General features: G+C 47.3%; 1 protein-coding gene across 1 annotated transcript in view; it reads left to right on the top strand.

The window, feature by feature from the left end:
• The first annotated feature begins 6 nt into the window (after nt 1–6).
• The window catches only part of etfb (electron transfer flavoprotein subunit beta), an 87,379-nt gene continuing 63,588 nt past the window's right edge, over nt 7–23,797 (top strand). Inside the window, exons 1-5 of the mRNA XM_072250524.1 lie at nt 7–24; nt 2,424–2,582; nt 3,083–3,244; nt 21,392–21,454; nt 21,820–21,978. Of these exons, the coding sequence (XP_072106625.1) occupies nt 2,478–2,582; nt 3,083–3,244; nt 21,392–21,454; nt 21,820–21,978 (489 nt within the window). The 5' untranslated portion in view covers nt 7–24; nt 2,424–2,477. The remainder of the gene's footprint in view (nt 25–2,423; nt 2,583–3,082; nt 3,245–21,391; nt 21,455–21,819; nt 21,979–23,797) is intronic.

The raw sequence follows: 23,797 nt of genomic DNA, 5'->3' as shown, positions 1-23,797 counted from the left end.
CGGGTCATTGACTATGCGGTGAAGGTGCGGCGGGGCCGGAGGGAATTCGGAGAGGCTGAGAAAGGGGCAACGGGTTTTCGTACAGAGTCCGGGAGCAACAACATACAGCGGAGGGGGTCCCCATACCCGGCTTGGGATCGCTCTGCTGGCGGTAACCTCTCTATGACCTCAGGCGTTCCCCAGCGACGGACGTGATTGGTCAATTCCCCCCCCCCCCACGCAAAGGAGACCTGTTCTCCCAAAACAGCAAGAATAGGGTTGTAAACAGCAGAAAATGTGCAAATACTGAAATTCCAAAGCAACACACACAGTTGTTGGAGGAACTCAGCAGGTTAGGTGGTATCTATGGATATGAATAAACATTTATTTACGAAAACAGGGACCCTTCTTCAGGACTGAAAAGGATGGGGGGGGGCGGTGGAGAGGAAGGAGGATAGTTAGAAGGTGATAGGTGAAGCCAGGTAGGTAGGAAAGGGAAAGGACTGGAGAGGAGTGGACCATGGGAGAAAGGGAAGGAGGAGGGGACCCAGGGGGGATATAAGCAGGTGAAAAGAGACAAGATGCCAGAGTGGGGAATAGAGGAAGAGGAGATGGAAGTTATAGAAAGAGAAATCAATATTCATGCCATCAGGTTGGAGGCTGTGCAGACAGAAATTAAGATGTTGCTCCCTCACCCTGAGGGTGGCCTCATCATGGCACAAGAGGCCATGGACTGGCGTGTTGGAACAAGAATGGGAATCGGAATTAAAATGTTTGGCCACCAGCAAGTTCTGCTTTTTGCTGATGGAGCAGGGGTGTTTGACGAAGTGGTTCCCCCCAATTTGTGAAGGGTCTCACCAATGTAGAGGAGGCTGCACCAGACACAACAGACAGGTTCACAGGTGAAGTGTTGCCTCACGTGGAAGGACTGTTTAAGTCCCTGAATGGAGGTGAGGGAGGAGGTGAATGGGCAGGTGTAGCACTTCGAGTACCACTTGCAGGGATAAGTACCAAGAGGGAGATTAGTGAGGAGGATCAAATGGAAAAAGGAGTGATCTTTGTGGAAAGCAGAGAGTGGGGCGGGGGGAAGAGGTAAAGATATGTTTGGTGGTAGGATCTCTTTGGAGATGGTGGGAATTGTGGAGAATTGAGATTCAGAAGATTGTGGGGTGGTAGGTAAAGACAAGGAACTCTGCCACTGTTAAGGTGGCGGGAAGGTGGGGTGAGCATGGATGTTCTGGAAATAGAGGAGAAGCTGGTGAGGACTGCATCAGTAGTGGAGGAAGGGAAACACTTTTCTTTGAAGCAGGAGGGCATCTTTGCTGTCCTGGAAAGGAAAGCTGCATCCTGGGAAGAGATGTGGTGGAGAGAAGGAACTGAGAACAGGGAATAGCATTGTTACAGGATACAGGGTGGGAAGAGTTAAAGTTAAGATAACTGTGGGAATCAGTAGGTTTAAGAAAGATGTCAGTTGACGGTTTGTCTCCAGAGATGTTGCCGGGACTTGAGAAACTCAGTTACAGAGAAAGGTTGAATAGGTTAGGACTTTATTCCCTGGAGCGTAGAAGAATGAGGGGAGATTTGATAGAGTTAATTTGATAAAATTATGATGGGTATAGATAGAGTGAATGCAAGCAGGCTTTTTCCACTGAGGCAAGGGGAGAAAAAAAAAACAGAGGACATGGGTTAAGGGTGAGGGGAGAGAAGTTTAAAGGGAACATTAGTGGGGGGCTTCTTCACACAGAGAGTGGTGGGAGTATGGAATGAGCTGCCAGAGGAGGTGGTAAATGCAAACATTTAAGAATAAATTGGACAGGTACATGGATGGGAGGTGTATGGAGGGATATGGTCTGTGTGCAGGTCAGTGGGACTAGGCAGAAAATGGTTCGGCACAGCCAAGAAGGGCCGAAAGGCCTGTTTCTGTGCTGTAGTTTTTGCTATGGTTTCTATGAAGGCAGAGAGATCAAGAAAGGGAAGGGAGGTGTCAGAAATGGAGCAAGTGAATTTAAGGGCAGGGTGGAAGTTGGAGGCAAAGTTGATGAAATTGATGAGCTCAGCATGGGTGCATGAAGCAGCACCGATGCAGTCGTCAGTGTACCGGAGGAAGGGGTGGGAAGTGTTACTGGGGGAGCGTTCAAGCGTGGACTGTTCTACATAGCCGATGGAGATGCACATCTGGGCTCTTGGCTACCCCTTGAATCTGGAGAAAATGGGAAGAGGTGAGGGAAAAATTGTTGAGAGAGAGAGGACCTGTTTTATCTCCTGAACGAGGGACAAGATTATTCAGTTTTACATCTCACCCCTCCCCCTCCCCCTAACAGGAGGGACATTATTGGCTGGATTGGTCAGTTTTACCACCACCCCTCCCACAACACTCCTTCCTCACCATTCCTCCACAAGGAAACCCACTCATCCCTAATTCTTTCCCAACCTCTCTGGCACAGATCCGTGTGAAGCCCGACCACTCTGGGGTGGTGACAGAAGGAGTCAAACACTCAATGAACCCATTCTGTGAGATTGCGGTGGAGGAAGCTGTCAGGATGAAAGAGAAGAAACAAGCGGCTGAGGTGATCGCTGTGAGCTGTGGCCCGGTGCAGTGTCAGGTATGGAGGGATGTAGGAATCAAAGAGTCGGGGAGGGATGTAGGAATCAAAGAGTCGGAGAGGGATGCAGGAATCAAAGAGTCGGGGAGGGATGTAGGAATCAAAGAGTCGGGGAGGGATGTAGGAATCAAAGAGTCGGGGAGGGATGTAGGAATCAAAGACTCGGGGAGGGATGCAGGAATCAAAGAGTCGGGGAGGGATGCAGGAATCAAAGAGTCGGGGAGGGATGCAGGAATCAAAGAGTCGGGGAGGGATGTAGAAATCAAAGAGTCGGGGAGGGATGTAGGAATCAAAGAGTCGGGGAGGGATGTAGGAATCAAAGAGTCGGGGAGGGATGTAGGAATCAAAGAGTCGGGGAGGGATGTAGGAATCAAAGAGTCGGGGAGGGAGATGTAGGAATTAAAGAGTCGGGGAGGGATGTAGGGATTGCAGATGGGGACAGAGAAGGTCTCTGCCATCCCAGTCTGACTCCCCGTCTCTCCCTGCACCCAAACCCCCAGGAAACCCTGCGGACAGCCCTGGCTATGGGAGCAGACCGGGGGATCCATGTGGAGGTGACGGGTCAGGATTACGAGTGCCTGGGGCCCCTCCAGGTCTCCAAAGTTGTGGCAGGCAGCTCTGGCGAAGAAGGAGAAGGTGACCTCATTCTGATGGGCAAGCAGGTAAGTTTCCTGGGCAATTTTCACTGTAAGCTGTGCACATCTTTTGCTACTAGCACACAGGAATTTCACAAAGAATTTGTTTTGTGATGGTCTTGAGGACCTGGGGAAGCTGGGGAGTTTAGGATCAGCCGCCCATGATTGCTGCTTCAAAGGTTTCGAAGGTACAGTTTAATGTTTGAGAGATGTATGCAATTTACATCCTGGAATTCTTTTTCTTTGCAGCCATCCATGAAAACGGAGGAGAGCCCCAAAGAATGAATGACAGTTAAATGTTAGAAACCCAAAGCTCCCCCCTCCCACGCGTATGCAGCAGCAAAACAACAATTCCCCTCCCCAACCAGCATAAAAAGAGCATCAGCACCCACCACCGAGCACTCAAGCATGCAGCAAAGCAGCAGCAAAGACACAGACTTGCAGTACCCCAAAGACTACTCATTCACCCAGTATTCGATGTTCTACAGGTGCGCGCGCACTCTCTCTCCTCTCTCTCTCTCTCCTCTCTCTCTCTCTCCTCTCTCTCTCCTCTCTCTCTCTCTCTCTCTCTCTCTCTCTCTCTCCCCCTCTCTCTCTCCTCTCTCTCTATCTCTCTCTCTCTCTCCCCCCCCCACCCCCACCAAATAAGGGAAAAAAAGGTGTCTCCGTTTCTGAGTCCTGAGTCAGGAGTAAGTCAGTGTAAATATAAGTTCGTGAAGAGTGAAATAAACAGGATTTGAAAGTTATCGATCCATTAATTTTAATTTGTTAACAGAATCCATCAACAGAACAGAAATACTGCAGATTCAGCAGCAGCTGTGAGCGGCAGTTCCTGAGCTCCCTGGCTCCTCCAGGTCCTAAAGTCCATCCTCATGATGCAAATTCTTTGTGCAATTCCTTTGTACACTAGAACCAAAAGATGTGTGCTTGGCAAGAAACTTGGAGGGAACATTGGTCCTGGGTGGGATTAGTCCGTAGAAGCCACATTACCTCTCCCCCAGCTACAGGTCTGTAGGGACTTTTGGGACAGTCCCTTTTCCCTTGGTGAGTGTGGCACCAACGTTTCTCGGGAAACTTTTCACCATCTGGGAGAAAGCAGCCCGCTCAATTGCATCCAACCCACCCCTCCCACCATCACTGGCACATAGTGGCTGCCTAGGGTGTTCCAACAGCCCCTCCTGCACACCCACTGCTCTCCATCCAGAAGGATGTGTGCTGTAGGATGGCAGTGGGACACCAACACCCTCAGGTTCTCCCCGCCGCTGTCCCCATTCGAAATCTACCATCACCGTTGCCGGGTCTGAATCCTGGTTCTCCGTCCCTTTGGTCCATCATTTTCCTGCTGACCCACCAACACCTTTCCCCAGGACTTCTCTTCCTCAGCCTTTCCAATGATCATTTGGATATTTCGTTGGTGCGGTGAGGGTCTGGCTCTTCCACCCCTTCGGGAAATGTGTCAACCCAGGAGAAAACTCCATAAGATTATAGGTCATAGGAGCTGAATTAGGCTATTTGGCCCATCGAATCTGCTCCGCCATTCAAACAAGGCTGATCCGTTTTCCTTCTTAGCCCCAGTCTCCTGCCTTCTCCTCGTATCCCTTCATGCCAAACTAATGAAGACTCTTACCAACTTCTGCCTGAAATATACCCAATGACTTGGCCTCCACAGCCTCTGGCTACCACCCTCTGGCTAAAGAAGCTTCTCCTCATCCCTCCGTTTTAAAAGGACGTCCTTCTATTCTGAGGCTGCGTCCTCTGGTCTTAGACTCCCTCACCGTAGGAAACATCCTGTCTACATCCACTCTTATCAAGGCTCTTCAAAATTCGATGAGGTCACTTCTCATTCTTCTAAATTCCAGTGAGTAGAGGCCCAGAGCTATCAAATGCTCCTCAAATGACAAGTCTTTCAATCCCAGAATCATTCTCGTGCAGCTCCTTTGAACCCTCTCTGTCAGCACATCCGTTGTTAGTTAAAGGGCCCAAAATCGCTCACAATACTCCAAGCGAGACCTCACCAGTGCTTTATAAAGCTTTAACATTACATCCTTGATATTTATATTCTTGTCCTCCCAAAATGAATGCTAACATCACATTTACTTTCCTCACCACTGACTCAACCTGCAAATTAACCTTCAGGGATTCCTGCACAAGGACTCCCAAGTTTCTTTGCACCTCAGATTTTTGAATTTTCTCTCTATTTGGAAAATAGTCTATGCTTTTATTTCTTCTACCAAAGTGCAATGACCATACACTTCGCTACACTGTATTCCATCTCTTCTTTGCCCATTCTCCTAATCTGTCTAAGTCCTTCTGTAGCCTATTTCCTCAAAACTACCTGCCCCTCCACCCATCTTCATATTAACCTGGGCACAGAGCTATCAATCCAAATCATTGACATATAACATAAAGAGAAGTGGGTACCAACACAGGTCCCTCTGGAACTTAAATAGTCACCGGCAGCCACACAGAAAAGGCTCCCTTAATTCCACTCTTTGCCTCCTGCCAATCAGCCAATGCTAGTATCTTTCCTGTAATACCTTGGGCTCTTGTTAAGCAGCCCCGTGTGACACCTAGTCAAAGGCTTTCTGAAAATCAAAGTTCATAACATCTACCGATTCTCCTTTGTCTATCTTGCTTGTTATTTTTTCAAAGAATTCCAATGGATTTGTCAGGCGAGATTCTCCCTTAAGGAAACCATGCTGACTGTAGCCTATTTTATCGTGTTTCTCCAAGTACCCCGAAGCCATATCCTTTACTATCAACTTCCCAACACCTACCCAACCACTGAGGTCAGACTAACTGCCCTATAATTTCCTTTCTTCAAATCTCTCCCTTTTGAAGAGTGGAGCGACATTTACAATTTTCCAGTCCTCTGGAACCATGCCAGAATGTATTGATTCTTGAAGGGTCATTGCTCATGCCTCCACAATCTCTTCATCTGATCCAAGTGACTTATCTGCCTTAAAACCTTTCAGCTTTCTAAGAACGGTCTCTCTAATAATGGTAACTTCATTCACTTCTGCCTGCTGACAGTGTAGAACTTCTGGCATACTGCTAGTATCTTCCACAGTGAAAACTGATGAAAAATACTTATTCAGTTTGTTCACCATTTCCTTGTCCCCCATTACTACCTCTCTAGTGTCATTTTCCAGCAGTCCAATATCTACCCTTGCCTCTCTTTTACATTTTATATATCCAGAGAAGCTTTTGGTATCCTCTTTAATATTATTGGCTAGCTTACTTTTGTATTCCATCCTAATGACTTTATTAGTTGCCTTGTTGGCTTTTAAGAGCTTCCCAAGCCTCTAACTTCGCACTAATGTTTGTTCTACTATTTTTCCTCTCTTTGGTTTTTGTGTTAGTTTTGACTTCTCTTGGCAGCCACAGTTGTGTCATCCTGCCTTTAGAATACATCTTTCTCTTTGGGATGTATCTGTCCTGTGCCTTCCAAATTGCTCCCAGAAATTCCAGCCGTAAGTGCTCTGCCATTGTCCCTGCCAGTGTTTTCTTCCAGTCAAATTTGGCCAGCTTCTCTCTCATGCCTCTGTAATTCCCTTTACTCCACTGTAATACATCTGACTTTAGCTTCTCCTTCTCAAATTGCTTCGTGAATTCTGTCATATTATGATTACTGGCCCCTAGGGCTTATTTCACCTTAAGCTTTCTAATCAGTTCCAGTTCATTGCACAACACCCAATCCATAATAACTGATCCCCTAGTGGGCTCAGCCACGAAGCCATCTCAGAAGCATTCTGGAAGATCCCCCTCTTGGGATCCAGAACCAATCTGACTTTCCCCAGTGTATCTGCATATTGAAATCCCCCATGACTATTGTAATATTGGCATGCATTTTCTATCTCCTGTTGTAACTTGCAGACTACATCCTTACGCCTGTTTGGGAGTCTATATATAACTCCCATCAGGGTATTTTTACCCTTGCAGTTCCTTAGCTCTATCCACAATGATTCAACACCTTCTGATCCTATATCATTTCTTTTGAATGATTTGATTTCAATTTTTACCGACAGAGCCACACCACCCCCCCTGCCTTCCTGCTTGTCCTTTCGATACAATGTGTATCCTTGGACGTTAATCTCCCAGCTATAATCTTCTTTCAGCCATGATTCAGTGATGCCCACGTCATACATGCTAATCTGTAACTGTGCTACAAGTTCACTTACCTTATTCTGCATGCTGCGCACTTTCAGATATAAGACCTTCAGTCCTGTATTCACCCTTTTCGATCTTGTCTTCCTTTTACATTGCAACTCATCCAGTTGACTGCAATTTTCCCCTGTCATCAGCCTTTCCTTCCTTGCAGTCTCACTACACGTTCCCTCTCTGTTTGTCAACACTCCAGTTCCCATCCTGCTGCCAGAATAGTTTAAACCCTTATGAACAGCTCTAGCAAACCTGCTCACAATGATTGAGCCCCCCCCTCAGGTTCAGTTGTAACCTGTACCTTTTGTACCTTCCGCAGGAGAGATCCCAACAATCCAGAAATCTGAACCCATCAGACCGTCAGACATAGAAGCAGAATTAGTCCATCTAGCCCGTCGAGTCTGCTCTACCTTGACTGATCCCAGATCACACTACACCCCATACTCCTGCCTTCTCGCCATATCCTTTGATGCCCTGACCTATCAAGATATATACTTATGGATTGGCCTCCACCACAGTCTGTGGCAGAGTATTCCACAGGCTGATGACTCTCTGGTTGACCTCCTTACCTCTGTTCTGAAAGGTCACCTCTCAAATTTGAGGCTGTGCCTTCTAGTTCTATTGGAACTAGACCATAGGAAACATTCTCTCCACATCCACCCTATCTGGTCTTTTGAACATGCGGTAGGTTTCAAGAAGATCTCCCTGCATTCTTCTAAATTCCAGTGAGTACAGGCCCAAAGCTGCCAAATGCTCCTCATATGTTAATCTCTTCATTCCCAGAATCATCCTCTTCTGGACTCTTTCCATTGACAACATATCCTTTCTGAGATATGGGGCCCAAGACTCCAAGTGCAGCCTGACAAGTATCTTAAAATCTCAGCATTACCGCCTTGCTTTTATATTCTATTACCCTTGAAATAAGTGTCAACATTGCATTTGCCTACTTTACCACAATTCAATCTGTAAATTAACCTTCTGGGAGTCTTGCACGAGGACTCCTAAGTCCCTCTGCACCTCTGATGTTTGAACTTCTCACCATTTAGATAATAGTCCACACTATTGTTCCTTTTACCAAAATGCATTATTATTCATTTTCCAACACTGTATTCCATTCTTCCAATTTGTCTGTCCTGCTGTAATCGCATTGCTTCTTCAGCACTGCCTACTCCTCCAGCTATCTTCGTATCATCTGCAAACTTTGCCACAAAGCCATCAATTCATTGACAATGTGTAAAGTAGCAGTCCAATACTGACCCCTGAGAAACACCACTAGTCACGAGCAGCCAACTAGAAACCCCGTCCCCCCCTTATTCCCACTTGCTGCCTCCTGCCTGTCAGCTATTCTATTCATGCCAGTATATTTCCTATAATGCCATAGGATTTTATCTTCTTAAACAACCTCATGTGAGCCACCCTATCAAACACCACCTGAAAATCTAAGTCAATGACATCCACTGTCTCTACTTTGTCCTTTAACAGATTTGTCAGGTAAGATTTCCCTTTACAGAAACCATGCTGACTTTGACTTATTATCATTCGTCTCGAAGTACCTCAAACCTCATCCTTAATAATAGACACCAACACTTTCCCAACCACTGAGGTTAGGCTAACTGACCTATAATTTTCTCTCTTTTACCTTCTTCCCTTCTTAAAGAATGGAGTAACACTTACAATCTTTCAGTCCTCTGGGACCATGGCAGGATCAAGTGATTCTTGAAAGATTATGAGCAATGCATTCATTAACTCTTCAGCGACCAGTCTCAGGACTCTGGGATGTCGTCCATCTGGCCCAGGTGACTTATGCACCTTAAGACCTTTTGAGTTTGCTGACCACTTTTTCCTTTGTAATAGCACTCTATATAACTGAAAAAAACTTTTAGTATAAAAGGAACACAGCCTTATACAGCGGGCTGCGGAGTGAGTAATTTTGAGGATTTATCACCCTCGACGGGCGAGGCGAGGAAGGTTTAGTATCCATTTTTTGTTGTTATTTGAAGAGAGGGGGAAGTATGAGTGTGAGGGCAGTTTGTTGTTCTCGATGCCGGATGTGGGAGGTAGCGGAGTCTCCAGGCCTCCCGGACGTCCACATCTGCACCATGTGCGTCGAGATGCAGCTCCTAAGAGACTGCGTTAGGGAACTGGAGCTGCAGCTCGATGACCTTCGTCTGGTCAGGGACAGTGAGGAATTGATAGAGAGGAGTTACAGGCAGGTGGTCGCACCGGGGCCACAGGAGGCAGACAAGTGGGTCATGGCTAGGAGGGGGAAGGGGAAGAGTCAGGTAATAGAGAGTACCCCGGTGGCTGTGCCCCTTGACAATAGGTACTCCTGTTTGAGTACTGTTGCGGAGGACAGCTTACCTGGGGGAAGCAACAGTGGCCGTGCCTCTGGCACAGAGTCCAGCCCTGTAGCTCAGTAGGGTAGGGAAAGGAAGAGGAGGGCAGTTGTGATAGGGGACTCGATAGTAAGGGGGTCAGATAGGCGATTCTGTGGACGCAGTCCAGAGACCCGGATGGTAGTTTGCCTCCCTGGTGCCAGGGTCCAGGGTGGTTCTGATCACGTCCAAGAGATCCTGAAGTGGGAGGGAGAGGAGCGAGAGGTCGTGGTACATATAGGTGCCAATGACATAGGTAGGAAAAGGAGAGAGGTCCTGAAAGGAGAATATAGAGAGTTAGGAAGGGAGTTGAGAAAAAGGACCGCAAAGGTAGTAATCTCAGGATTACTGCCTGTGCCACGCGATAGTGAGAGTAGGAATGGAATGAGGTGGAGGATAAATGCATGGCTGAGGGATTGGAGCAGGGGGCAAGGATTCAAGTTTTTGGATCATTAGGACCTCTTTTGGCGCAGGCGTGACCTGTACAAAAAGGACGGGTTACACTTGAATCCTAGGGGGACCAATATCCTGGTGGGGAGATTTGCGAGGGCTACTGAGGTGACTTTAAACTAGAATGGTTGGGGGGTGGGAATCAAATTAAAGAGACTAGGAGAGAGGAGGTTAGTTTACAAATAGAGAAAGCAGGTAGACAGTGTGTGAGGGAGGATAGGCAGGGAACAGAGATCGGGAGCACTCAGACCAAAGATGTAGGGGACAAGGAAGAAACAGATAACAAAGTTGTTTGCTCCATTACGGATAAACAGAGTAAGAGGTGGAGAGTTTCTTAAATGCATCTATTTTAATGCTAGGAGCATTGTAAGAAAGGTGGATGAGCTTACAGCGTGGATTGATACCTGTAAATATGATGTTGTAGCTATTAGTGAAACGTGATTGCAGGAGGGGTGTGATTGGCAACTAAATATTCCAGGATTTCGTTGCTTCAGGTGTGATAGAATAGGAGGGGCAAGAGGTGGAGGTGTTGCATTGCTTGTCAGAGAAAATATAACAGCGGTGCTTTGGCAAGATAGATTAAAGGACTCGCCTAGGGAGGCTATTTGGGTGGAATTGAGGAATAGGAAAGGTGTTGTGACACTTATAAGAGTGTATTATAGACCACCTAATGGGGACTGAAAACTGGAGGAGCAAATTTGTAAGGAGATAGCAGATAGTAAGCACAAGGTTGTGATTGTGGGAGATTTTAATTTTCCACACATAGACTGGGAAGCCCATTATGTAAAAGGGCTGGATGGTTTGGAGTTTGTCAAATGTGTGCAAGATAGTTTTTTGCAGCAATATATAGAGGTACCAACTAGAGAAGGGGCAATGTTGGATCTCCTGTTAGGGAATGAGATAGGGCAAGTGGTGGAGGTTTGTGTTGGGGAGCACTTCGGGTCCAGTGATCACAATATCGTTAGTTTCAATATAATTATGGAGAAGGATAGGACTGGACCCACGGTTGAGATTTTTGATTGGAGAAAGGCTAACTTTGAGGAGATGCGAAAGGATTTAGAAGGAGTGGATTGGGACAATTTGTTTTATGGGAAGGACGTAATAAAGAAATGGAGGTCATTTAAAGGTGAAATTTTGAGGGTGCAGGATCTTTATGTTCCTGTTAGGTTGAAAGGAAAGGTTAAAAGTTTGAGAGAGCCATGGTTTTCAAGGGATATTGGAAACTTGGTTTGGAAAAAGAGAGGGATCTTCAATAAATATAGGCAGCTTGGAGTTAGTGAGGTGCTCGAGGAATATAAAGAATGTAAAAAGAATCTTAAGAAAGAAATTAGAAAAGCTAAAAGAAGATACGAGAAAATAAATCCAAAGGGTTTCTACAGTTATATCAATAGCAAAAGGATAGTGAGGGATAAAATTGGTCCCTTAGAGAATCAGAGTGGACGACTATGTGCGGAGCCAAAAGAGATGGGGGAGATTTTGAACAATTTCTTTTCTTTGGTATTCAGTAAGGAGAAGGATATTGAATTGTGTAAGGTAAGGGAAACAAGAAGGGTCGTATGACGATTAAAGAAGAGGAAGTACAGGTGCTTTTAAGGAATATAAAAGTGGATAAGTCTCTGGGTCCGGACAAGATATTCCCTAGGACCTTGAGGGAAGTTAGTGTGGAAATAGCTGGGCTCTGACAGAAATATTTCAAATGTCATTAGAAACGGGAATGGTGCCGGAGGATTGGCGTATTGCTCGTGGTTCCATTGTTTCAAAAGGGTTCTAAGAGTAAACCTGGCAATTATCGGCCTGTGAGTTTGACGTCAGTGGTGGGTAAATTGATGGAAAGTATTCTTGCAGATGGTATATATAATTATCTGGATAGACAGGGTCTGATTAGGAACAGTCAACATGGATTTGTGTGTAGAAGGTCATGTTTGACAAATCTTATTGAAATTTTTGATGAGGTTACTAGGAAAGTTGACAAGGGTAAAGCGGTGGATGTTGTCTATACGGACTTCAGTAAGGCCTTTGACAAGGTTCCACACGGAAGGTTAGTTAGGAAGGTTCAATCGTTAGGCATTAATATGGAAGTAGTAAAATGGATTCAGCAGTGGCTGGATGGGAGACGCCAGAGAGTAGTGGTGGATAACTGTGTGTCAGATTGGAGGAGGGTGTGTAGCGGTGTGCCTCAGGGATCTATACTGGGTCCAATGTTGTTTGTCATATATATTAATAATCTGGATGATGGGGTGGTAAATTGGATTAATAAGTATGCAGATGATACTAAGATAGGTGACGATGTGGATAATGAAGTAGGTTTTGGTATGCTGGCCTTTATTAATCAGAGCATTGAGTATAGGAGTTGGGATGTAATGTTGAAATTGTATAAGGCATTGGTAAGGCCAAATTTGGAGTATTGTGTACAGTTCTGGTCACCGAATTATAGGAAAGATGTCAATAAAATTGAGACAGTACAGAGGAGGTTTACTAAAATGTTGCCTGGGTTTCATTTCCTAAGTTACAGAGAAAGGTTGAACAAGTTTGGTCTTTATTCTTCGGAGCGTAGAAGGTTGACGGGGGACTTTTGAGGTGTTTCAAATTATGAGGGAGATTGATAGAGTTGACGTGAATAGGCTTTTTCCATTGAGAGTGGGGGAGATTCAAACAAGAGGACATGAGTTGAGAGTTAAAGGGCAAAAGTTTAGGGGTAACATGAGGGGGAACTTCTTTACTCAGAGTGGTAGCTGTGTGGAACGAGCTTCCAGCAGAAGTGGTTGAGGCTGGTTTGATGTTGTCGTTTAAAGTTAAATTGGATAGATATATGGACAGGAAAGGAATGGAGGGTTATGGGCAGAGTGCAGGTCAGTGGGACTAACTGAGAGTAGCATTCCGCACGGACTAGCAGGGCCGAGATGGCCTGTTTCCGTGCTGTAATTGTTATATGGTTATATAGTATATAATTGGCTAGTTTGCCCTCATATTTCATCTTTTCCCTTTTTATAGCTTTTTAGTTGCCTTTTGTTGGGTTTTAAAAGCTTCCTAATCATTCAACTTCCCACTCACTTTTGCTACCTTATATGCCCTTCCCTTGTCTTTTTTGCAGTCCTTAACTTTCTTTGTCAGCCATGGTTGCCATTTGAGAACTACTTTTTCTGTGGGACATATCTATCCTGTGCCTTGTGAACTATTTCCAGAAACTTCAGCCACCCCTGCTCTGCCATCATCCTCCTCCAATCTACCTGGGCAAGCTCCTCTGTCATGCCTCTGTAATTCTGTTTATTCCATTGTGATACTGATAGGGCTTATGGTTGTCCCTCTCAAACTGCAGTATGAATTCAATCCAATTACGATCACTGCCTCCTTCACATTAAGCTCCCTGATAAGATCTGGGTATTACACAACACCCAATCTAAGATAGCCTTTCCCCAAGTATACTCAAGCACAAGCTGCTCTAAAAAGCCACCTCATTCGCATTGAACAAATTCCCTCTCTTGTGATCCGGCAGCAAACTGATTTTCCCAATCCCCTTGCATTTTGAAGTCCCATGGTGGAGGAGTCTCGGACAAGAGGGCACAGCCTCAGGATAGAGAGACATCCATTTAGAACAGAGATGCGGAGAAATTTCTTTAGCCAGAGGGTGGTGAACTTGTGGAATTTATTACAGAAAGCTGTGGAGGCCAGGTCATTGGGTGTATTTAAGGCAGAGCTTGATAGATTCTTGATTGGACATGGCATCAAAGGTTACAGGGAGAAGGGTGGGTGTGCGGCTGAACAGGGGAAAATACGATCAGCCGTGATTGAATGACAGAGCAGACTCGATGGGCCAAATGGCCTAATCCTGCTCTTATGTCTTGTGGTTCCCCCCGTCGCAAGTGTGACATTACCCTTGTTACACGCCTTTTCCAGCTCCCTTTGCAATCTCAACCCTACATCTTGGCTACCATTTGGAGGCCTATGTATGTTTCCCATAATTTTTTTTCACCCTTGCAGTTTCTTAACTCCACCCACAAAGATACAACATTCTCTGACCCTATGTCACCTCTTTCTAAAGATGTAATTTCATCTCTTACCAACTGAGCCACACCACCGCCTATGCCTTCCTGCCCGTCCTTTCAGCACAAAGTATATCCTTCAATGTTGAGCTCCCAACTATGGCTTTCTTTCAGCCACGACTCAGTGATGCGCACAATGTCATACTGATCATTTTCTCATTGTGCCGCGAGTTCGTCCCCCTTATTCTGAATGCTACACACATTTAAATACAGCACCTTCAGTCCTGCATTCTTTGCCATTTTGAATTTTGCCTCTGTGGTACAATTTGACTCTTTGCTCCGTCTGCATTTGTACCCAGTCATTGGCTTGTTCTTCCTTACACTCATCATCTACTTGTAAACCTGCCCTCTGCAGCATTTCCTCAGCCACACATTCATCTGCCAAACCATCCTATTTTTACCCTCACTGGTGTGTGGCACAGGCAGTAATCCAGAGATTACTACCCTGGAGGTTTTGTTTTTCAGCTTTCTATCTGGTTCCCTAAAATCACTCTTCAGGACCACTTCCCGTTTCCTGCCTGTGTTGTTCATGCCAATATGTACCAAGACTTCTGGCTGCTCACCCTCCTCCCCTCCCCCCACCACTTTAGAATACTGTGGATCCGATCCGAGACATCTGTGATCCTGGCACCTGGGAGGCAACATACTATCTGGATGTCTCTATCGCATCCACTGAATCTCATCTCTGTTCCCCTGACTGTGGAATCTGCTATCACCGCTGCAATCCTTTTCACCTCTCTTCTCTTCTGAGCCACAGCACCAGACTCAGTGCCAGAGACCCAGTTGCTGCGATTTCCTCCCCCCCCCGATAGTTTGACTCCCTCAACAATATCCAAATTGGTATAGATGTTTTTGAGGTGAACGGCTGTGAGGGTACTCTGCACTGGTTGTCTATTTTGCTTCCTTCTCCTGACAGTCACCCAGTTACCTGCCTCCTGCAGGCTTGAGGTGACTATCAATCATTGAGCTGCAGTTCCAGTTCCTTAATATGTTTGCAAATGTGGTCAACTGTGAGACTGGAGGTCTCCCAGAATTCCCACATCTCACACAGAACAAAACACAGCCCCCGGAGCCATTCTCGCGTTGGACTTCGGAATTCAATTTCTACGTCATCTGTATGTCCTCCCCATGGAAGTTGTAGGTTTTCTTCAGGTCTGCCAGTTTCCTCCCCAGTCAGAGACATACTGATGGTTTGAAGGTTAATTGGTCACCGTAAGTTGTTCCACAATGTTCCACTGGGGTTAAATCGGGGGTTGCTTGGTACAACAGCTCGGCCCCATTCCCCCGTGCATCTTGATAAATTAATCAATTTTCTTTCACTCTGCTATGAAATGCATGAACACTACCTCACTATTCCTTGTTTTACTGTCTTACACTACCTAGCCTTGGATTGATTTGTGGTTGATTGTAACTTAGTAAATTTTTATATACAGCAATGCGCTGTTGCAAAACAACAAATTTCTCAGCATACAGTATGCCAGTGACTTCTGATCTCTGGGAGAGTGGCGTTTTCTCATCTGAAATGGGTAATCTCATGTTTAAACAGCGACCTCTAATCCTTAAGGATTAACCCATTGGTGCACTGCCACCAGCCCTTGAAGCCCAGGTTTGACCCTGGCCTCCAGTGCTGTCTGTGTGGAGTTTGCATGTTCTCCCTGTGACCCCCATGGGTTCCCCCACCACTCCCCGGGACTCCCAGTAATTCTATGTCTCTGCTGTGCAGAATTGAAAATTTTGTGACATCTAAATTTCACAAACTTTTGGCGCAGGGAGCAGGGTTTTAGATTTTTGGATTATTGGGATCTCTTCTGGGGAAGGTAGGACCTGTACAGATTAGATGGGTTGCACCTGAACTCGAGGGGGAGCAATATCCTTGCAGGTAGGTTTGCCAGCATGGTTCGGGAGGGTTTAAACTAATTTGCAAGGGGGGTGGGACCCAGAGCGATAGAGCAGTGAAAGAAGTGCATGGCGTAAAGCCAGATCTAACTTATAGAGAGGCTTTGAGGAAAGAAGCAGAATAAACAGTGTAAAGGTAGTAAGGTAGAAGGGCTGAAATGTGTGTACCTCAATGCAAGAAGCATCAGGAACAAAGGTGATGAACTGAGAGCTTGGATACATACATGGAATTACGATGTAGTGGCCATTACAAGACTTGCCTGGCACCAGGGCAGGAATGGTTTCTCAATAATCCTGGATTTCAGTGCTTTAAAAGGGATAGGGGGGAAAGGGGAAGAGGGGTGGCATTACTGGTCAGGGATACTATTACAGCTACAGAAAGGGTGGGTAATATAGCACAGCGGTCCCCAACCACTGTGCAAGGCATGCGCTACCAGGCCGCGAGGAAACGATATGATTTGGCGATAGGAGTCAGCTGCACCTTTCCTCATTCCCTGTCACGCTCACTGTTGAGCTTGAACGCACGCGAGGTCATTACCCGCGCGTCATCCATGTCAGTGCGGGAAGGAGATCAACTCCTCGAGCTTGCAAATGACGGCGGGCTGAAAAGTATGTTTGACATAACATCTCTGCCGGCATCTGGATCAAAGTCAAGGCTAAATATCCTGAGATAGTCAGGAAAGCACTGAAAACATTGCTTCCATTTCCAACATATCTCTGCAATGAATGAAACGAAAACTAAATTGTGGAACAGATTGGACATAAAGAACCCCCTTCGAGTATCACTGTCTCCCATCACCCCTTGATGGCACCATCTTGTTGCAGGGAAACAAGCCCAGGGCTCCCACTGATTCAGCGATATTGGTGTGTTGCAATGATTTTATATGTTCATACGGGAAAAATATGTGCTGTTTGTTTAATATCCAAACATTACTTAAAATGTTATGATGCTGTTGACTTACTTATATAACCATATAACAATTACGGCATGGAAACAGGCGATCTCGCCCCTTCTAGTCCGTGCCGAACGCTACTCTCACCTAGTCCCACCGACCTGCACTCAGCCGATAACCCTCCATTCCTTTCCTGTCCATATATCCATCCAATTTTTCTTTGAATGATAATATCGAACCTGCCTCTACCACTTCTACTGGAAGTTCGTTCAACACTTCAAGCTCCCCCGTCCTCCTCTGATCTTATCGCTATAATCATGCTAGGAAAAGATGCGCTGTGTGTTTAATATTAAATTCGTTAGATAAACCCTTTTAGAAACGAAATTGAGTGTATTAGCCACTGTGTGATTAACACACAACCCCCGCCCCCCCACCGCCGCCAACTCGGCAAAAACAATTTTTAAGAAATCGGCAGGTAAACGCATGCGCGCTGGTGCCCGCACAAGGCTTCATGATCATTGTAGTTTTTTTCGGGGTAAACACAACGTATTTGACTGCTACTCTTGTACGTTGGCAACCCTACCTCCCCCCGCCCCCAGTTGGCCGGTCCGCAGTACGAGAAAGGTTGGGGACCCCTGATGTAGCAGGATCCTCTTTTGAGTCAGTATGGGTGGAAGTCAGGAACAGGAAGGGAGCAGTTACTCTATTGGGGGTATTCTATAGGCCCCCTGGTAGCAGCAGAGATACAGAGGAGCAGATTGGGAGGCAGATTTTGGAAAGGTGCAAAAATAACAGGGTTGTTACCATGGGTGACTTTAACTTCCCTAATATTGATTGGCACCTGATTAGTTCCAAGGGTTTAGATGGGGCAGAGTTTGTTAAGTGTGTCCAGGACAGATTCCTGTCACAGTATGTTGACAGGCCGACTGGGGGAATGGCAAACTAGATCTCGTATTAGGTAACGAACCGGGTCAGGTCACAGATCTCTCAGTGGGTGAGCATTTGGGGGACAGTGACCTCTGCTCTCTGGCCTTTAGCATTATCATGGAAAAGGATAAAATCAGAGAGGACAGGAAAATTTTTAATTGGGGAAGGGCAAATTATGGGGCTATAAGGCTAGAACTTGCGGGTTTGAACTGGGATGATGTTTTTGCAGGGAAATGTACTATGGACATGTGGTCGATCTTTAGCGATCTCTTGCAGGGTGTTAGAGATAAATTTGTCCCAGTGAGGAAGATAAAGAATGGTAGGGTGAAGGAACCATGGGTGACAAGTGAGGTGGAAAATCTAGTCAGCTGGAAGAAGGCAGCATACATGAGGTTTAGGAAGCAAGGATCAGATGGGTCTATTGAGGAATATAGGGAAGCAAGAAAGGATCTTAAGATAGGGCTGAGAAGAGCAAGAAGGGGGCATGAGAAGGCCTTGGCGAGTAGGATAAAGGAAAACCCCAAGGCATTCTTCAATTATGTGAAGAACAAAAGGATGACAGGAGTGAAGTTAGGACTGATTAGAGATAAAGGTGGAAAGATGTGCCTGGAGGCTGTGGAAGTGAGCTTGAATGAATACTTCTCTTCGGTATTCACCAATGAGAGGGAACTTGATGACGGTGAGGACAATACGAGTGAGGTTGATGTTCTGGAGCGTGTTGATACTAAGGGAGAGGAGGTGTTGGAGTTGTTAAAATACATTAGGACGGATAAGTCCTCGGGGCCTGACGGAATATTCCCCAGGCTGCTCCACGAGGCGAAGGAAGAGATTGCTGAGCCCCTGGCTAGGATCTTTATGTCCTCGTTGTCCACGGGAATGGTACAGGAGGATTGGAGGGAGGCGAATGTTGTCCCCTTGTTCAAAAAAGGAGTAGGGATAGTCCGGGTAATTATAGACCAGTGAGCCTTACATCTGTGGTGGGAAAGCTGTTGGAAAAGATTCTTAGCAATAGGATCTGTGAGCATTTAGAGAATCATGGTCTGATCAGGGACAGTCAGCATGGCTTTGTGAAGGGCAAATCGTGGCTAACAAGCCTGATAGAGTTCTTTGAGGAGGTGACCAGGCATATAGATGAGGGTAGTGCAGTGGATGTGATCTATATGGATTTTAGTAAGGCATTTGACAGGGTTCCACACAGTAGGCTTATTCAGAAAGTCAGAAGGCATGGAATCCAGGGAAGTTTGGCCAGGTGGATTTAGAATTGGTTTGCCTGCAGAAGGCAGAGGGTCATGGTGGAGGGAGTACATTCATATTGGAGGGTTGTGACTAGTGGTGTCCCACAAGGATCTGTTCTGGAACCTCTACTTTTCGTGATTTTTATTAATGACCTGGATGTGGGGGTAGAAGGGTGGGTTGGCAAGTTTGCAGACCACACAAAGGTTGGTGGTGTTGTAGATAGTGTAGAGGATTGTCAAAGATTGCAGAGAGACATTGATAGGATGCAGAAGTGGGCTGAAAAGTGGCAGATGGAGTTCAACCCAGAGAAGTGTGAGGTGGTACACTTTGGAAGGACAAACTCCAAGGCAGAGTACAAAGTAAATGGCAGGATACTTGGTAGTGTGGAAGAGCAGAGGGATCTCGGGGTACATGTCCACAGATCCCTGAAAGTTGCCTCACAGGTAGATAGGGTAGTTAAGAAAGCTTATGGGGTGTTAGCTTTCATAAGTCGAGGGATAGAGTTTAAGAGTTGCGATGTAATGATGCAGCTCTATAAAACTCTGGTTAGGCCACACTTGGAGTACTTTGTCCAGTTCTGGTCGCCTCACTGTAGGAAGGATGTGGAAGCATTGGAAAGGGTACAGAGGAGATTTACCAGGATGCTGCCTGGTTTAGAGAGTATGGATTATGATCAGAGATTAAGGGAGCTAGGACTTTGGAGAGAAGAGTCCACTGCCAAGAAGACCCACCAGCGCCTTTACTTCCTGAGAAAGCTAAAGAAATTTGGCCTGTGCCCTAAAACCCTCACTAATTTTTATAGATGCACCGTAGAAAGCATTCTTCTAGGGTGCATCACAACCTGGTAAGGAAGTTGTCCTGTCAAAGACCGGAAGAAGCTGCAGAAGATCGTGAACACGGCGAAGCACATCACACAAACCAATCTTCCGTCCGTGGACTCACCTTACACTGCATGCAGGCAGAGCAGCGCTGCCAGGATAATCAAGGACACGACCCACCCAGCCAACACACTTTTCGTCCCTCTTCCCTCTGGGAGAAGGCTCAGGAGCTTGAAGACTCGTACGGCCAGATTTGGGAACAGCTGTGATAAGACTGCTGAATGGATCCTGACCCGGATCTAGGCCGTACCCTCCAAATATCCGGACCTGCATCTTGGTTGTTTTAAACTACCTTACTTCCCATTTTCCTATTTTGTATTTATGATTTATAATTTAAATTTTTAATATTTACTATGGATTTGTAATCCAGGGAGTGGGAAGTGCAGAATCAAATATCGCTGTGATGATTGTATGTTCTAATATCAATTGTTTGGCGACAATAAAGTATAAGATGATGGACAGGTGAGAAGAAAAGAAAGGGTGAGAGGGTAACCAGAATGGGGATAGAAAAAGAGAGAAGAGGGAGGGGAGTTTAGAAGAATGAGGGGAGACCTCATAGAAACATTTCGAATGTTGAAAGGCATGGATAGAGTGGATGTGGCAAAGTTGTTTCCCATGATGGGGGAGTCTAGTACGAGAGGGCATGACTTAAGGATTGAAGGGCGCCCATTCAGAACAGAAATGCGAAGAAATTTTTTTAGTCAGAGAGTGGTGAATCTATGGAACTTGTTGCCACGGGCAGCAGTGGAAGCCAAGTCATTGGGTGTATTTAAGGCAGAGATTGATAGGTATCTGAGTAGCCAGGGCATCAAACGTTATGGTGAGAAGGCAGGGGAGTGAGGCTAAATGGGAGAATGGATCAGCTCATGATAAAATGGCGGAGCAGACTCAATGGGCCGAATGGCCTACTTCTGCTTCTTTGTCTTATGGTCTATGGTCTAAGTACTGGAAGTTAAAGAAATCAATATTTTCAGGCTAGAGGCTACCCAAGTGGAATATGAGGGGTTGCTCCTCCTGCCCAAGTGTGGCCTTATATTTGATTCCAGCCCAAAACATTAACTGATCGTTTCCACGGATGCTGCCCAACCTGCTGAGTTCCTCCAGCGTGTTGTGAGTGTTGCTTGGACCCCAGCATCTGCAGAGTATTTTGTGTAGCCTTATATTGTCCGTACAGGAGGCCAATGTGTTTCAGGAGGGAAGCTCGACAAGGGAGGTGCATGAAAGGAGGGAGATATGGAACTAGGGAGTCCATTTTAAGGGGATGGGAGTTCCCTGTGTCCCGCCCATCACTTACCATTCCCTCTGCCTGTCCTAACAGGCAATCGATGATGACTGTAACCAGACTGGCCAGATGACAGCCGCTCTCCTCGATTGGCCACAGGTAGGGGGGATTCCAGGGTGGAGGAAGGAAAGACATTCAGCAGTTAGCACTGTGGGAGGGATATTAAGGAGAGAGCTCTGTGGGAAAGGCAATGAGGGGGTGCCGTGGGAGGGCCGGTGACAAGGGAGTGCCTTGGGTGGGGCGGTGAGGGGTGAGCACTGTGGGAAGGGCGGTGTGGGGGGAGTGGGCAGTGCAGAGGAGGCACCATGGGAGTGGACGGTGACGAGGGAGAGGTGGTCAGGAGGGAGGGACGGTGATGAGGGAACGCGGTGGGAGAGGACGGTGAGAAGGGAATGCCGTGGGAGGGGTGGTGAGGAGGGAGTGCCATGGGAGAGGCACAGACTGACTATCTTCCTACCCCACAGGGCACATTTGCATCGGAGGTGAAGGTGGAGGATGGGCAACTGGAGGTGGTGAGGGAGGTGGATGGGGGACTGGAGACAGTGTCCCTCCAGCTGCCTGCTGTGCTCACGTCAGACCTCCGACTCAATGAGCCGAGATACGCCACACTGCCCAACATCATGGTGAGCCTGCTGCTCAGCCCCTCACTCTCCCCCACTCTCCATCACTCCCCGTCACCTCTATCCCTCCTTCATCACTGTCTCCCCGTCTCTCCCTACTCCCTGTCTCAGCAAGTCGCGATATGTCGAGCCTACGACAGCATGGTGATCCCTTCCGAGCTCATTGTCCAGAGCACAGTAGGAAATATAAGTAGATAAGATTGCCTATGTAGATCGATCAGTTGTATGTCCATAAGGTGACAAGGTGACTGACAGGACATGATAAAGTAGTGGTGTTGGAGGGTGTGGAGCTGTTGATCATCTGTACTGCTTGGGGAAAGTAACTGGTTTTGAGCCTGGTGGTCTGCAGATGCCACTGCATCTGCACACCACCATTTTTATTTGTCACATTTACATCAAAACATGCAGTAAAATGTGTCATTTCCAGTAACAGCCAGCACACCTGAACGTATGCTCGGGGAGTACACAACTGTTGCCACACATTTCAGCACGGACATATCAAGCCCGTTGTGATCAGTAAAATGACACAGAACATAACGAGCAGCAAAAACAAGTCCAATTCCTCCCTCACACACATCAACACAAATACATTTAAACTGACAGACATCGCAGCTTCACTCCATGTGGAATGACTCCCTCTCATCTCATCTCATCTCTCCTTCCACCCCTCCATTCCCACTCCATTCATCACTCACCCGCCCAGTCTGTCTCTTCGCCACTCCTATCTCCCATTATCCCTGCCTCACCCCACTCCACCCATCACCCCCATAACCCTCCCTCTGTCTCTCCCCCACCCTGAACATCGACACACCCCACTCCATCCATCACCCCGTCACCCTCCCTCTGTCACCCCCCCACCCTGAACCTCGACACACCCCACTCCATCCATCACCCCGTCACCCTCCCTCTGTCACCCCCCCACCCTGAACCCCGACACACCCCACTCCATCCATCACCCCGTCACCCTCCCTCTGTCACCCCCACCCTGAACCTCGACACATCCCACTCCACCCTGAACCCTGACACACCCCACTCCATCCATCACCCCGTCACCCTCCCTCTGTCACCCCCCCACCCTGAACCTCGACACACCCCACTCCATCCATCACCCCGTCACCCTCCCTCTGTCACCCCCACCCTGAACCTCGACACATCCCACTCCACCCTGAACCCTGACACACCCCACTCCACCCATCACCCCTGTCACCCTCCCTCTGTCATCCCCCCCACCCTGAACATCGACACACCCCACTCCATCCATCACCCCTGTCACCCTCCCTCTGTCATCCCCCCCACCCTGAACATCGACACATCCCACTACATCCATCACCCCATCACCCTCCCTCTGTCACCCCCACCCTGAACCCCGACACACCCCACTCCATCCATCACCCCCGTCACCCTCCGTCACCCCCCACCCTGAACCTCGACACACCCCACTCCATCCATCACCCCGTCACCCACCGTCTTTCTCTCCCCACCCTGAACCTCGACACATCCCACTCCACCCATCACCCCGTCACCCTCCCTCTGTCTCTCCCCCACCCTGAACCCCGACACACCCCACTCCACGCATCAGCATTGTCACCCTCCCTCTGTCACCCCCCCACCCTGAACCTCGACACACTCCACTCCACCCATCACACCTGTCACCCGCCCTCTGTCACCTCCCCAACCTAAACCCCGACACACCCCACTCCACCCTGAACCCCGACACCCTCCCTCTGTCACCTCCCCACCCTAAACCCCGACACACCCCTCTCCATCCATCACCCCTGTCACCCTCCCTCTGTCACCCCCCCCACCCTGAACCACGACACAC

This window comes from Mobula birostris, unplaced genomic scaffold (assembly GCF_030028105.1).
Source record: "Mobula birostris isolate sMobBir1 unplaced genomic scaffold, sMobBir1.hap1 scaffold_391, whole genome shotgun sequence".
NCBI lineage: Eukaryota > Metazoa > Chordata > Chondrichthyes > Myliobatiformes > Myliobatidae > Mobula > Mobula birostris.
The sequence above is the reverse complement of the archived record's forward strand: the minus strand, read 5'-3'. Positions and strand labels throughout refer to the sequence as shown.